General features: G+C 35.8%; 1 protein-coding gene across 2 annotated transcripts in view; it reads left to right on the forward strand.

The window, feature by feature from the left end:
• The window catches only part of LOC140756936 (fatty acyl-CoA reductase wat), a 47,639-nt gene extending 37,380 nt beyond the window's left edge, over positions 1-10,259 (forward strand). For both annotated transcript variants that reach the window (XM_073092475.1, XM_073092476.1), the window contains exons 5-14: positions 1,227-1,352; positions 1,952-2,097; positions 2,706-2,815; positions 3,478-3,555; positions 4,293-4,416; positions 4,936-5,061; positions 5,745-5,864; positions 6,419-6,548; positions 7,502-7,629; positions 9,260-10,259. In XM_073092475.1, the coding sequence (XP_072948576.1) occupies positions 1,227-1,352; positions 1,952-2,097; positions 2,706-2,815; positions 3,478-3,555; positions 4,293-4,416; positions 4,936-5,061; positions 5,745-5,864; positions 6,419-6,548; positions 7,502-7,629; positions 9,260-9,347 (1,176 nt within the window). In that variant the 3' untranslated portion in view covers positions 9,348-10,259. The remainder of the gene's footprint in view (positions 1-1,226; positions 1,353-1,951; positions 2,098-2,705; positions 2,816-3,477; positions 3,556-4,292; positions 4,417-4,935; positions 5,062-5,744; positions 5,865-6,418; positions 6,549-7,501; positions 7,630-9,259) is intronic.
• The last annotated feature ends 6,964 nt before the right edge of the window (positions 10,260-17,223 follow it).

Raw genomic sequence — 17,223 nt, forward strand, 5'->3', positions numbered from 1 at the left:
GACTAAAACCACGGAGAATAATAAAAAAAGAAATTTTAAAATAAAATAAAATAAAAACAACTTGTAGCATTTCCAGTTCATATCAGTTACATAATAAAATATAAGTAAACTAAAAACTATAAGCATCTGCTCGACAATATGTGCTAAAAACATGTGATAAACAATAAAACCATAGTTACAGACTAAAACTAAGGAGAATAATAAAATAAGAAATTTTAAAATAAAATAAAATAAAAACAACTTATAGTATTTCCAGTTCATATCAGTTACATAGTAAAATATAAATAATCTAAAAACTATAACTATCTGCTCGACAATATGTGCTAAAAACATGGGATAAACACTAAAACAATAGTTACAGACAAAAACTAAGGAGAATAATAAAATAAGATTTTTTATAATGAAATAAAATAAAAACAAATTGTAGCATTTCCAAGTCACATTTGTTACATAGTAAAATTTAAGTAAACTAAAATCTTTAACTATCTGCTCGACAATATGTGCTAAAAACATGTGATAAACACTAAAACAATAGTTACAGACAAAAACTAAGGAGAATAATAAAATAAGATTTTTTATAATGAAATAAAATAAAAACAAATTGTAGCATTTCCAAGTCACATTTGTTACATCGTAAAATTTAAGTAAACTAAAAACTTTAACTATCTGCTCGACAATATGTGCTAGAATTAGAGGATAAACAATAAAACAATAGATACAGACTCTAAAGATAAAGTGTAAGGAATTTTTGTAGCCCATCCAATGTATTAAACCCCAAAAGTCTTTAATAAATCTGCTTCTGAACGTATGCGATGGCGGGGTGCTTCCGAATTACGACGAACAAAAATCACTTCTTAAAGGTGGTAGAAACCTCTGTGCTTAGACTCCGGCGGCACCACCGCCACACCTATTTCTACCTAATAGCAGCAGTGTTAGGCGCTGTGTTCTGTTTTGAAGTGTGGTAAGGGAGGCATACTTTTCCGAGGCGTTCCAGCTCAGTCCTCACGGGTAGCGGCGCATCTGTGCCCGACCTCAAGTAACTAATCCTATCTGAGGTTGATTATAGATGTCCACACGGCAGTGGCCACTTACCATCAGGTGAACATCTGTAACCAACTCCATATGGAACTGGTTCTACCTGAAGCCGATCACAAAAGCGTTGGAACGTAACAACTTATATGGTCACCTCATATCACATCATCATCACTAAAGGTCATGTTTTCCAGGTTAACATCATCTTCCATTCGGCAGCAACGGTGAAGTTTGATGAGCATCTTCGAGCAGCGTTAGTCACCAATGTGGAAGCGCCCTTACATCTGCTAAGGCTTGCTAGGGATGTAAAGGACCTTAAGGTAACAATTTAATTCGTATTTTCACTTAACTCCATATATATTTTACTATAATAATAAACGAGATATGAGGAGGAAAAGTGTCAACGATTTAATACTAACTGGTAATAACTAGACATCGGATTATATGCACTATTAAAATGCCGAAATATGCACTGAAAAGAGCGAACTATGCACTAATAGGGCGAAATGTGCCCAAAATATGCCCTATCAATACACTAATTATTATTAAGTATTACGGTTATTTACGCTAATTGATATAGGGTATCCAGTTAGTGGTGTCAGAGTCTTTTGTTATTGGCATTACGGTCAACTTTTATACACAAATTATTTTTCATTTTTGTCAAACCATAATAAAACCATAATAAAACGTGTATCTACAGAACTAAAAAAATGTTTATGAAGACATTTTAATAAGTGACTGAAAACATGAAAAAGTTGAATAAAAATATCTATATTAAACTTTCCAACTTTTTCTGTAAAATCAAGGTGAAGGTTCAGACATCTAAACTTTTATATATTATAAAAAAAAGACAATTTGTAAGTGCCTCCGCAGGCCTAAACAAAATAAATATACAAGATGCAACTATTTGGGTTTCCAGGTCCTGATGCACATATCCACGGCTTATTCAAACTCTCACTTACCCCTGGTTGAAGAACGGTTCTACCCGTGTGAAGAGAGCTGTGAGAGCTTACACCGGATTATCGACAAACTGACGGACGATCAGATCAATGATTTGTTGCCTACGTAAGTAGTTAAAGATTGTCTATATTTTTAAGGTTCCGTTTTTTTAACAGCAGGTTTTCATGATAATCATCTATTACATGTGCTTTGCCAAAATCAATTATCTTCATCATCAGCCCATTGTCTGCCCCACGGCTGGGCACGGGTCGCACCTGGGATCAATGAATGCCTGCGTGCCTGGAATTTAAACCTCGGACCCCTCGATCAAGAGGTCGAGTTTCTTAACCACTAGGCTATCACTGCTATTATATTATGTTAATTATAGTCATAGATAAGTATAGATATCTCACCGCCTTGTAATTGAAGGAAGCCATTAAATGACTTAAACGGCTGACTATTCTGACAGCCATTTAATGGCTGTCATGGTGTAATTACGCGGAACATTGCCGACATGCGCAGTTAAGACACGAAATTGAAGAAAAAGTGCGGAGAAATATCGTTTCATTCGTAAATGATCTAAAAACTACATATTATTATTCAAACACGAAAATAGATGACGGTGACAATTTAAATTGTCAAAACTTGTTACATTTTTTTGTTAGGAGTGAGTAATCTTTACTTATCTATGACTATACTACATTTTAATTATAAGTACGTTGTCATTTTTCCAGAATTCTGGGTCGATGGCCCAACACCTACACATTTACCAAAGCACTAGCGGAGAAGGAACTTAGGGCACACTCAGGTGATATTCCCTTGGGAATATTCCGACCTGCCATTGGTAAGTTACTTTATCTTTTATATCTTATCTTAACTTTTACACATTTCATATGAGAAAAAGTAAAAATTTCTTAATATTGAGATAGTGTCTTTTCGAATATCTTTTAGAATATTATTTATTTGATAAAATAAGGTACAATTTTCTATAAATACCTTATTTGCTACAAATAATGTACAATGTCCTTTTATTTTTTGTCTGTCAGGCGTGCAAATTAATAAATTAACTTATTGTAATAATCTTATTTTTAAGTCCCATTTATAAACCTAAGCATTTTTGAAAAAAAAATCTGTAGTGATGCACAAGTCAATTGTATTTTTTTACCCTTTTTAATATTATTTAGGCGATATAAATAGTTTTGTTAAATGAACGTAATTGTAAAATTTAAAATTAACCTCAGGATTAAACCTATATTTCCATCGGTTATGCCAGATTTCTCCACCAAGCGTTGAGCACGGCCACCGGAGGGCTTTAGTGCGGTAAAAATCCCACATAACCCGGCTCTCTCGTCTTCGGGTACCTTTTGAAGGACTCCCCCTCGTCAACAAAAAAAAAAGAAAATGATTAAACCTACATATTAAACCTAAAATAAATCTTACATAGACTTTAACCTTAGTCGTATTAATCTTCTACGTAATAAATACTTGTGATGATTTCTTTTTTAGTTTCTTCAACTGCCAAAGAACCATTAAAATGTTGGTTAGACAACATGTATGGACCGACAGGAGTAGCGGTTGGTACCGGTAAGTAATATCTCAATCCCACTGCTGGGCTTAGATAATCCCAATATTGGGCTAAACCTTCCTCAGTACTTATACAAAAACATCTATTTGCTGAGTCCCTTCGCTGGGCCGAACTTATTATAGGTAGGCTAAATATTTCGTTTGTAACAAAATAGAACCACAAAGATTAAATATAAGTTCTTTTTTTTTCAAAATATTATGTATTTTTCCATTATACTTACATATTAGTAGCGCCGTATTAAAAAAAAATAGCTCCATGTATAAATCGGAAAGTAAATCTTTGTCTACTAATATTTATTGCCATTTATGTTTGTTACCTGAATTGTGACGTCATAAAATTAAGGGAATTACTGTCCTGTTTAAGTAGATAGAACATCACACACCATGACTAGGATAGAAGGGTAGAAGAAGTAAACTTAGTTATTACTAACTAAGAAAACAATCTTGAAATTGCTAGATTATTCGTGATCTGAATTGTGACGTCATAAAATTAAAGGAATTACTGACCTGTTTAAGTAGATAGAACATCACACACCATGACTAGGATAGAAGGGTAGAAAGAAGTAAACTTAGTTATTACTAACTAAGAAAACAATCTTGAAATTGCTAGATTATTCGTGATCTGAATTGTGACGTCATAAGATTAGGATCATTACAGTGGTTAGAAGATAGAAGGATAGAAGAAGTGTAGAAGTAAATTTAGTTATTACTATTTGTAAGTTTTACTTATTTTCTAGTGACGGGTATACTCCGAACGCTGCAGTGTGATGAGCTGGTGACAGCCGACATGGTGCCAGTGGACATGGTGGTCAACGGTCTCATGGCAGCTGCACTGAACGTACATAACACGTATAGGACGAGGTGGGTAGACTTTGATATTATAGTAGTAAGCGCATGCAGTCCACCTGATGGGTAAGCCGCCCAAGAATATTTGTGATCAAATGTGTTACTTATCCTAGATTTTTAATATAGGAGTAACAGCATGTAGTCCTTCAGATGTTAATTGGCTACTGCCTTCCATGGACATCTGTAATTGACCCCAGATAAAATTAGAATTTTACCTGAGGTCGGCCACAGATGCACCGCTAACCATTAGGATTAAGTTGGAACGCCTCGAAACAGCATATCTCCTTTAGAACACTCCGCAAAGCAGAACACAGCAGCGCTATACTGCTGTTATTAGACAGAAATAAACCTAAAGATAAGTCACACCACAGTATCTATAATCAACCCCTAATAGGATTGTGACGTCGATGCCTTCGAAAACGAACAACGAAGGTTTCTACCTAATTAAATGATAGAAAATATAAGAACATGATATATTTCGAATATTGCACTGCATTGTAAATTTGTCTATTCAATTTTTAATTTATATTCTAGCCCACAAACCCCAGAGCCTCCGATCTTCAACTATGTGAGTTCAGTGGAAAATAGGATAACGTGGGGAGACTTCATGAAACTAAATATGGCGAGAATCGACAGGCATCCATTCTCAAATGCTGTGTGGTAAGAAATATAACAATAATTAACGTTTCTTTTCATCATTATCAACCCATTACTGTCCCATTGCTGGGTACGGGTCTCCTCTCAGAATGAGAAGGATTAGGCCATAGTCCACCGCGCTGGACAAGTGCGTATTGGTAGACTTCACATACCTTTGAGATTACCTGTTTGTTTCTTCTTCCGTAACTTTTCTGTTACGGAGACGGTTACGCAGGGGCGTTATGAAGTTATGGACAGGGTCTGATGTAGGGAGGGCAAACGGGACTGCCCTGGGGCCTCCACAAGAAGCCCCGACAATAGGAAATAAATGTCAAAATTTCAAGGGACAACAACTTATAAGGTTTTCAACAGAATTATGGCAATAATTTTTTGCCAAGAATGCAGTAAATTGGAATATCCTTTTAATTTGAAAAATAATTAGGAGCCTCCATTCCTACGGAGAGCTACATCTAAATCCAGCCCTGTATAAAGAAGCGATAAAGTAAATATTGTATCAATAATTTCCCATTTTTATGTCGTAATAATTTCCCTTATAATAATAGGAATTTACTCAATTCTCATTATTTCGAAGTACAAATAAAATAATCTTCATATTAATTATTTTATATATTAATGCTGTCTTGATCTTATCAAAATTATTTTCATAACTTCTGTACAACATTTATTTGAAATTAACTATTTTTCAGGTACGTCTCCCTAACGCTGAACAAGAACGCATTGATAAACCAAATATACATATTCTTTCTTCATCTCATACCCGCCGCGTTAGTTGATGGCCTGGCTGTATGCATTGGGAAGAAACCTAAGTAAGTTTGTGTTTATAATATAGGAGTAGCAAGCGAGCATGCAGTCCAACTGACGGTATGTGGCTACTGCCGGACATGGGTATCTGTATGAAATGTTTTTGCACCACCTAACTGCACATGTCGGCATTGTTCCGCGTAAATTACACCATGACAGCCATTAAATGACTGACAGAATTGTCAACCGTTTAAGCCATTTAATGGCTTCCTTCAATTACAAGGCGGTGAGATATCTATATTTATCTATGGATGTGGATGACGAAATCCTAAAATTATCGTTAATTAGCCAAATTAGGTATTAGCCAAAAATGCTCATATGAGTTATGCCGATTTTGATAAACAGTAAAAAACTGGTGAGACGAGTTTGCCATACTCAGATTGTCGACAATTTTTGCCTTCACAAATTGTCATAGGCTGCTTTAGGCAATAAATGGTTAAGGTTAGTTTAGGTTATATCAGTTACTTGATTGCTTGCGGGTGCAAGTAAGTTTTGTTTTTATATAATTGTTAAAATATATGTTGCAATAAAATCTAATTATTGATCATTTTCTTTCCAGAATGTTGAAGGTGTACAAGAAAGTTCATAAGTTTTCGTCGGTAATCGCCTATTTTTGCACAAACGAGATACAGTTTTGCAATCGTCGAACACGCGAGTTGTGGGACGGTACTTCAGATGAAGATAAAAAGGTAAGATTCAACTTAACTAAATAGCTATATTAACTAAGAGTCTGTGTAGGGGAATGATAGCCGACTGAAACGTAGCTTCTCAGTAAGGAGTTCGAATTCCATACACCTCTGATTTTATAGTTTTACTAGCTACTACTAGCTTACTAGCTGACTCAACAAACGTTGTGTTGCCATATAAATAAAAAAATGTTAAGGGTTAACAACCCTTATCACGTAGGAGTATAAAAAATAGATAGTAGCTGTTTCTCAGACCTACTGAATATGCATATAAAACTTGAAAATCGGTAAAGCCGTTTCGGAAGAGTACGGTAACTAACATTGTGACACGAGAATTTTATATATAAGATGTATATTAGAAAGTAATTATCACCTACTTAATTGAAATAATAATTTAATGGCCAAGTATGAGTCGAACTCGCACATGGTGGGTTACGTAACTTACGTACCATCATTTTTTTTTTTTCTTTTTAATATTTGTTATCATAGCAGCCGTAAGTAAATGCATATAAAATGCATGCAGATAAAGCTAAAAACGCCGAAAAATAGCGGTTTCTTGTAGGGCTTCCTTTGTTTATTTTTTATTTTTCGTATTTAGCGGCTACCGTTATACGAGTACATACTCTATAAAAAAATCAAGTGTCTATCTGTTACGGTTGAAGAGATGATGCCCTGTGAGAGGCTGACATACTGACTGACTGACAGACAGACGGTCAGACGGTCAGACGGACTGACAGACTGACAAACAGACGGACAGTTGGACCGACAGAGTAACAAACAAACTTACTCACGGCAGACTGACAGACAAACAAACTGACCGACGGAATGACAGATTGACCCACAGACAGACAGATAGGAGTCAGTTCTTACCATTTCGATACGGTATCCCAAAAATGGTTTGATAACTGTTTAAACCAGTCTGCTAGTCCAGAGTTAATCTTGTAGTTCTGTTCCAGCTGTTCCCGTTCAGCATGCGCGAGGTGGACTGGCTGTCGTACTTCGACGACTACCTCGCGGGCATCCGCCGGTACCTCTTCAAAGACGGGGACGACACGCTGCCGGGAGCCAGGATCAAGTGGAAAAGGTAAACCTTAACTTACATATAAAAGTTGTGAACCATATATTGTTCAACTGACGGCATCACTGCTACCATTTTATTATGTAACGGGTACTCAGGATATGCGTTTTTTATTGCCGATATTTCGACCCAGTTGCATGGATCGCGGTCACGGCGAAACTGAGGTGGAGGGGAGAAACCGTTGACAAGTACTAGTGGTAGATTAATCTATCTACCCTACGTCTAGTTCGTTTTTCTTTTCTAGGTTTCATATCACGACACACAACACTGACAATATCCTTACGCACCGTACTTTGCACTATTTGTGACTTGCATAAACTAACCACTGGATTCCACGTTTGGGCTAACTTAAAACCATCTTCTCTATTGAAGTTTCTAGGATGTTTCTTGATCTCTATTGCTTCTCTTATTAAACGAGGAAAGTAATGACGCTCCGCACGCACGCACCGTGCGTAAGGATATTGTCAGTGTTGTGTGTCGTGATATGAAACCTAGAAAAGAAAAACGAACTAGACGTAGGGTAGATAGATTAATCTACCACTAGTACTTGTCAACGGTTTCTCCCCTCCACCTCAGTTTCGCCGTTACCACGATCCATGCAACTGGGTCGAAATATCGGCAATAAAAAACGCATATCGTGAGTACCCGTTACATTATAAAATGTCTCAATTCCGCGATAATTTTAGTCTAAAATCATATATCACTGCTACCACAGACCACCTGATGGTAAAGCTGCTGTAGGGGCCTGTAATCAGCCTCAGATAGGATTATATTCCTGAGGTTGTCCGTTTTGTGCCACTACCCTTATTTTATACAATATAGGAGTATCAGACGAGCATTCAATCCACCTGTACGTGGCTGCTACAGAGACATTTGTAATCAACTCCAGATAGAATTAGATATTCCTGCCTGAGGTCACCCACAGTTGCGCTGCTGTGATTAGGATGGAATGCTTCAGATAAGCATGTGTCCCTTACTACCCTTCAAACCAGAACACAGCAGCGCTTAACACTGCTGTTATAACAGAAATAGGTGTGGCGGTGGTGGTGCCGGAGTCGAACCACAGAGAATTCCACCATGTGCGTCGTAATTATACCTAAATGTTGAGTTTAGATTTCTGTACCAGATCTGAGTTTGATCATGTTTGTATCCACGGCATCCATGCCAAATAATAAAAATCTTCTCCTGTATTTTAAAATGTTCTCCAGAACTCTCTGTACGTCAGATCTTTATATCTCCACCGAATAGGTCATTAACATTTTGGTCTATTCCACTATATAGGAGTAACAGACGAGCATGCAGTCCACCTGATGGTAAGTGGCTACTGCCGCCCATGGGCATCTGTAATCAACCCCAGATAGGATTAGATATTCCTACCTGAGGTCGGCCACAGATGCGCCGGTACCCCTAAGGACTAAGCTGGAACGCCTCGGAAAAGTCTGTCTCCCTTACCACCCTTCAAACCGGAACACAGCAGCGCCTAACAGCGCCGGTGATGCCGCCGGAGTCAAACCACCCAGGTGTACCATGTGCCAGCTGATCAAAGTGCACTAATGAGTGGAAAATTATTACCCAGGTGATCAAATGGAATAGACAAATATTTTATCATATGTTAAATTATTTTTTATTGTTTCAGATTATACTATCTTCACCAGATAGTCAGAATCCTTTTCTTGGCTCTGGTCATCTACGTTTGCTGGTCCGTCTTATCGAGTATTCTATAATTATTCATATTCTAAGACATAGTAGATAATAGGTTTGAATAGCGTTCCGTTGAAGGGTTCTGTACATAGATATGTTTACTGATTTTTAATAAAATCCGAATTTTGGTTACAATGTATTTACTAATTTTTATTTCAGAAGCATTTTATGGTAATAATAAAGTTGTTACGTCGTCAAGAGAAAGCGTTATATGTATAGTCCGCGCCAAACTGCTAGTCCGCTCTGAATGTAGAAATGAATCGCGTCGCCATAGCAAATTGTATGACTACACCTGCGAGCAACTACTTCAGAGCGGACTAGCAGTTTGGCGCGAACTATACGTATACCTGAAGTTTTTTAAGTAAATTATTTTCAATATATGTATAAATCAATTTAACGACTTAAACAATTGTTTAGAAGAATACTTTTTGTCTGCCACGACACGCGTCTGATACGCTTTATGCCTGATGATAAAATGATCACTTATATCAATATATTTGAGTTATGTAAACATTGTAAGCATAATTCGGGTTAAAAGAGTTTTGGCGTAACGAAGGGATGGATTGGGTAGCCACCCTTATCTGGTCTAGGAGTTTGGGGTACAGCAGGTAGCTTTCAGGGGTATTACAGGGTGTTGGGGAATACCTACAAACTCTTTAGAAAATAACTACCGTAATCGTATAAGCGATTAAAGTGTGGTTGTACTATAATAAAAAATATTGGTATACCCTGAAAGAATAATGGCAGAATATGTACACAGTAAACTTGTAACTTTACAAACAATGAAATATTTTAAAACCCATGAAGTCAAAAAAATGAAACACACAAGAAAAATTAAAAAAAAAAAACAAACAAAAGATATCGAAGTAATAGTGACATAATTACAAAGCAGCTTGTTCATAAATCAATTTGACATTTATTTTGACCTCTAGGCGGGAAAAAAGTTTGGAAAATCCAAAAGTGCTCGACTCATAATGCTCATTTAATTATGAAATATAAAAAAAAATAAAAAAAAAACTTAAGTCGTTCAAAATTAATTGCCGAAAAAACAGCTGTCAACAAAAAAGAACAAGCTTTTAAACTTTCTATACTTTCTATACAAATCAATGTCCTGCCATAAATATTTCAGGGATTTAATCCCCCGCCCTTTCCGTTACGCCAATCCTAAGGTAATTCGGGGCTAGCAGGGATCAGTATTAAGGTGAATACAATGTACTTAAGGGTCTGGGCGCATCCATGAATTAAATCACACTATTTCAATAATTCTTAAACTCTGTTCTATGCTATTTTGGCAATACCTCCCGTTGTGACGTCACAAATGTTGAATTTAATATTATTTATGTTTTAATTGAACTAAACATATTGTACAAAAATTATAAACCTTACGTATTTGTCCTTTTAATTATTTCTAATGGTCTAAGATCCGAAGCTAAATCGAACTGGACCGAGCTGATAATAGAATGAAACTCATTTTATAATGAAATTAGTACATTGGGTAATACAATAAAATGGGTTTGCTAAAAAAATCCTGGACAGGATAATTTTAATTATTTTTTGAAAAATTAAAATTTAATTGAAAATTAAATTTTGCAACATCAAGATAATAAGAAAATTCTATTCTGAGTGAAAGTTAAAGACATACAGAATGTGCAGGCTTTGGGTTGCCTATTATTTACGTGGACGAACTACTGGGTTGTCAGGTCATAAACAGGTATTTCGCTGGCAACTACTTTCACTCATAATGATAATAGATAAAATTTTATATCAGTAGAAGCGCTGTTTTATTGTGAACACGTTGATATAGGGTTGTCTGCAAAATGAAAATTAATTTTTCAAAAAATAATTAAAATTATCCTGTCCAGGATTTTTTTAGCAAACCCATTTTTAATGTATTATCCAATGTACTAATTTCGTTATAAAATGAGTTTCATTCTATTATCAGCTCGGTCCAGTTCGATTTAGCTTCGGATCTTCTACTATAATGTGTAATTCGTAACGTCAGCATTCCCTTTCGTAAACATCAAATAAAATTCCGTATTTACAGAATTAAACCTTTGAATTAAATCTCTCATTAACTTTTCTTGTGTTAAGTTATTTTTTGTTGTCCTTAATTTTATCGTTTTTATTAGTCGTGACGTCACAATGATACGTTTTGTCACTTGTTATTTAGTATAATTTAGTATCCCCACCTTTTTATACCATGACATTTCAACCCTTCCCAAATATTTGTTTACTAAGAAGTGACGTCATAAGCCGTCATAATTTCCTAAGTGTGACGTAATTCGTGAATGACCACATAAAATTAGATACACTACGGGTGTACTTGTAGTATTTAATGTTAATCACGCAATAAGTTGCTCAAATATTATCCAAATGTATAATTTTCTGTTGTATAAATATTGTTTACGGCAAACGTATTTTCATTTTCCCACTTATAAAAAAATTTGCTTTATATAAGTATCAATTTTTTTTTTTGTTTTCGGGGGGGAAACCTTCAAAAGGTACCCGACGACGTGGGAGCGACGCCGGGTTATGTGGGATTTTTACCGCACCATAACCCCCCCGGTGGCCATCCTCAGCGCTTGGTGGAAAACTCCGGGATCTCCAATGGAACACGACCGGAGTCCTCCGAGCGCGATGCTCCGGTCGGGCTCTGCCCTGGGGGGAGCACTTTGCGCTCCTCCTGCACACCTGGTGTTTACGACGGCATGCGACCACACATGCCGCCGTTCTTCCCGGGGTTGCTCTCCGGACGGTTCGAGCTCCCACTCTTGCCGCCGGCAACCCCGGAAGCCCCCTTTTAGTCGGTGTTGCTATCCCTAAGGACGAATTTCAAAGCCAATTCTAAATATATTGTATCATCATCATCATAAACCCATTACTGTCCCACTGCTAGGCACGGGTCTCCTCTCAGAATGAGAAGGATTAGGCCACTGTCCACCGCGCTGGCCAAGTGCGGATTGGTAGACTTCACATACCTTTGAGATTTAGTTTTTTCATAAATCTCAGGTATGCAGGTTTCCTCACGATGTTTTCCTTCACCGTTTTAGCAATTGATAATTTAATATATTTTATACATGTGTGTAATTTAGCAAAGTAACATATAGTCCACCTAATGGTAAGTAGTCACTGCCACCCACGGAAATCTGTAATCAACCCAAGATAAGTCCTACCTGAGGTCGGTCACAGATGCGCCGCTACCCCTGAGGACTACAGTGGAACACATCTGAAAAGTATGTCTCCCTTACCACTCTTTAAACCAGAACACAGCAGCGTTACAATGTTATAAAGAAATAGGTGTGGTGGTGGTACCTCCAGAGTTAACCACTCAGGTATTACTAGAAGCGATCAGTGCTTAAACAGTCATGGATAGTCAGAATGATCATATAAATATTCTAGTGTTGGGAAAAACTCGTCAGGAAATTATTTAAAAACAACGTTTATAAACGGAGAACATTTTACTTTACAAAGTTAACAAAATAACAAGCAAGCATACAAATTATAGATTCGACAGCAAAACAACTAACGTTCTTACAACAATTGGAAAATAACTGCCCAGAAGGCGATCTACAGTGCCCTTTTATATTAAATTATTCTCATTTGACAATTAAATTTTCTTTCTTCTACCGTCGTTGCTATCACAAGATTAAAGTTAAAAATAAAACACAATTTTTAAAAAACGCATTTATTACAAACAAAACTTACACACGGGAGGCTTGCAAATGAGAAAAAATCGTGAGGTACCAAAAGTATTGTAATTATGCCTACTGTCCACTGAAGTACTCAAAACTAATATTTAGTCTTTTTATATATCACTTTTTGTTATTGTAACCCGTAAGAAAAACAATTTAAACAAAAGAAAGTCATATTATATCAAAAAAATCTTGGTGTAAGTGAATTATAAATCTGCCTTCGATAGTAAGATCGATCGATATTTCGACCCCTCTTACGATCAATATCGTAACCCACAAAAGTACCTTTTCGTTTTTATTGCATAAATTGCCTTATTTTAATGTGTTTTTTCAACATAAGTAACGTTATAAAGCGTATAAAATAAAATATATATACCAAATTTCATAGAGGGACCTGCAGAAATGCAGATTTTATTCGTATTTTAGCATGAGGTATTCCCGGAGCGCTATGACATGGGGCTCTTCAAAAAAGGTGCAAAAAGAGCTCTCCTTCAAAGCCGGCGATGCATTGGCGACATCTGGTGTTGCAAATGTCCATAGGCGACGTTGACTACTTTCCATCAGGTAGCACGTCTGCTTTATCGTCAGGTTCAAATATGTATATATAAAAAAAAAAGCATATTCGAAACTTTGAAACGCTCTCCTGTAAAGTTGTCATTTTGCAGTTACGATACGTAGGGTCGATTTATATTTCGTTAATAATCGATATTTTGATAATAATAAATCTGAAATTAGTTACATACTAAAGTTAAGTTGTAGTAATTATTTATTGGGTATCTATAAAACTTCAGTGAACAATAAACATTACTACAAGAACGTTCATATGATAACTACAAAATTATACAATCGTATATTAACGACAACGATATAATCAACTTATAAGTAATATGGGTGCGTTTATAGAGGTAACCGGTAACCGGCACCGAAGATAACGGAGAAAAAACACAAAAATTACCCTCGTGTTTTCCATTCCTATAATATCAAGTATTTTATTTTAGGTCATATGTTGAAGTGTTTAACATTTTCACTGCATTTATGTAATTAATGTTTTAATTCGGTGCCTGTAACCGACTACCCTATAAAAGGACCCAAAAATTAAAGCAACATAACATTATATTTTTGCTTCTTAAATTAAACATTACCTTTACTTAAATTGTGATCTTGGATTACATTAAATTATTTAAAAAATGGCTCAAAAAGTTCAAAATTAAGTTAAAAAAAATGGATGGAATATTAACAGTCAAATTAATAAAATAATAAGTTAAAAATCATCATGGTTTTCATGGAATGCTTTTTTATATTTATCATTCGAATTAATCAAGAAATCTTAATAATATATTTTTAATTAATATCCTAAACATTGATTTAAAAAAAATGGATGTCGGATCTAACGTTTCATGACAAAATATTTAATTTTATCATCCGACTGCGGAGGGTAATGTCTTTCGAGCATGTATGTATGTTTCATTCTTTGTCACGCTGCAGCCCAAACGGCTTGACGGATTATTACATATGAGGTGTCGTTGGATTCTTCTAAATTGTGGGAGTGACATTTGGTATATTTTTTCACTTTTCAGTTATTTTCAACTCAGTCAATTTTTTACAACAATTCTGTTTGGTATTTGAAATTTTTACCACGCTCTTATTAGCTTGGGATGTATTTATGTATGTATGTAACAGAATATTTAAACTCGATTTTTACCCACTTTGAACGGTCCGATTTATTTAAAATTTTGAACAATTAACAAGAATCGATGACAATACACGATTTTAATAATTTTATCCCATTCTCCTCATCAGCATCGTCAGGAATCAGGATTAAAGATTTTCCTTGTGCGATTTTAGCGTGGTTTTTAGTTTTTAAACTATAATTATTTAGAATAAGACATCCACTTTTACCTAAATCAAGTTTCTAAGTATAAAAATGAGATTCCTAATCATAAAGCAATACGAACATTTAAAAGATTTTAATATTGTAAATTACAATGAAAATGGGGTTCAAAAAATCACAATATTATATAGCTGTCATATATAGCCTTTATATAACTATAAAGCTGCTGTTAAACCACTGACGAAGTAACGAAATAGAAAACTAATTATTTTTGCATATTTCAACCGGTGCGTACATACTGGTCCATACGATTTTTTATAATATAGGAGTAGCGGACGAGCATGCAGTCCACCTGATGGTAAGTGACTATTGCCGCCCGTGGACATCTGTAATCAACCCCAGATAGGATTAGATGTTCGTACCTGAGGTCGGCCACAGATGCGCCGCTACTCCTGAGGACCAACGTAGAAACTTATTTTTAATATTTAAACCAAATTTTAATTTCGTGAAATACATGAATATCACTATACATAAAATGGTTCCATACCATTTATTTATATGGACTAATATCTGTTCAGATGGATTCAAAGTTTAAAATGCACGCTCGTAATAGTATAAGCATTCCTAGTTCTTCGAAAGGATTCATCATTAACGATGCATTTTTAAAGCTCACTGGATTAATTTTAACAGCGTAATATTTATTTGAAAGAATTCCTAATTTCTTAAGATAATTGCAAATGATTTCTCCTTCTAGATGTCGATTTATTTAAAATGATTCTTATATTAGAAAAAACTGTATGTCACGTTAGCAATCTATTCACTTACTTCGTCAAGTTGTTTTACAATATAAAAACACTATTAGAATATATTTGTTAAATGTAGAAAAGAAGCTATAATTGAAACACACGGACAGAACATTGAAATGTCTAAATAAATATTTTTTTAATAATCTAGGAGTAGCAGACGAGCATGCAGTTCACCTGATGGTAAGTGGCTACTGCCGCCCATGGATATCTGTAATCAACCCCAGATAGGATTAACATTCCTACCTGAGGTCGTCCACAGATGCGCCGCTACCCCTGAGGACTAAGCTGGAACGCCTCGGAAAAGTATGTCTCCCTTACCACACCCTTCAAAACGGAACACAGCAGCGCCGTATTTTATAAGATTGCTAGCAAACGAGCATGCAGTCCACCTGATGGTAACACTGTCGTATGGACATCTGTAACCACCTCCATATAGAGCAGCTTCTACCTGAAGCTGATCACAGCGTCGCCACTCCTGAGGACTAGGAACATCTCATATGTAAATCAACCAATTTTGAGTAATATTTTTTTAATCCGAGAGGTGGCGCTGTTGTTCTAAGACCTGTATTTAAACCCTTTCGAGAAGTTTCTTTTAGTTTTTATCCGATTGCGGAGGGTAATGTTTTTCGAGCGTATGTATGTGTCATTCTTTGTCACGCTACAGCCCAAACGGCTTGACGGATTAACATATGACGTGTCGTTGGATTCCTCTAAATTTTGCGAGTGACATGACTATATTTTTTAAGTTTTTTTTATTATATACGTATTTTTATTTAGAAATTTCTATATTCTGTTTCAATATATTGAAAGCGAAGCGAAAGCGTCACTATTGAGTACATATTCTGCTAAAAAAACACCTTTTTAAATTTAAGAGAAATTACATTGACAAATCAAATAAATGACATATCACTCAAAAATGTTAAGCCGGCTTCAGACTCACGCGAGAAGTATCGCCGGGAAATTACGCGAGAACCGAGAAGGCATCTACACTCTCTACCTGTACTATGCCGTTCTCTTTTCTTGACCGAGAAACCCTTTGAAGCGGGCAAAATACCGACACCGATCGAAGAACAGGAGAGCGCGAGAAGGAAATAAAGCTTCACATTCACGCTTCTCGGGGGTTCTCGGCGTGAGTCTGTACCCGGGGTTATATTTGCGCCAAGTTATGATATTATAAATATATATTTCTATCGCCTCGCTTCGCTTGTGAGACACACGGCTAAATCTTATTGATAAATCGTCTTCAATATAAAAATATTAAAAATCACACGAGCTTACAACTATTCAGGGTTTACTCTATTCTGGTAAATGCTAGAAAAGTCCAAGTCTGTATTCTGAGGTCATTTATAAAGTTCAAAAATACCTAAATCGCATCTTTAGTATTAGAATGACTTAAGCGCCATAACGCGAAGTTACAGCCTAGTGGTTGAAACTTGACCTTTGTCGAGGTCCCAGGTTCAAATCCCAGACACACACCTCTGATTTTTCAACTCTATATGCATATTTGAAATTAATTATCACTGTGAAGGCAAACTTTGTAAAGAAAATTGTATACTTCAGACGTTACTCA

Source organism: Epargyreus clarus, unplaced genomic scaffold (assembly GCF_041222505.1).
Source record: "Epargyreus clarus isolate Ecla_fem2 unplaced genomic scaffold, WU_Ecla_fem_2.2 ptg000036l, whole genome shotgun sequence".
NCBI classification, from domain to species: Eukaryota; Metazoa; Arthropoda; class Insecta; order Lepidoptera; family Hesperiidae; genus Epargyreus; species Epargyreus clarus.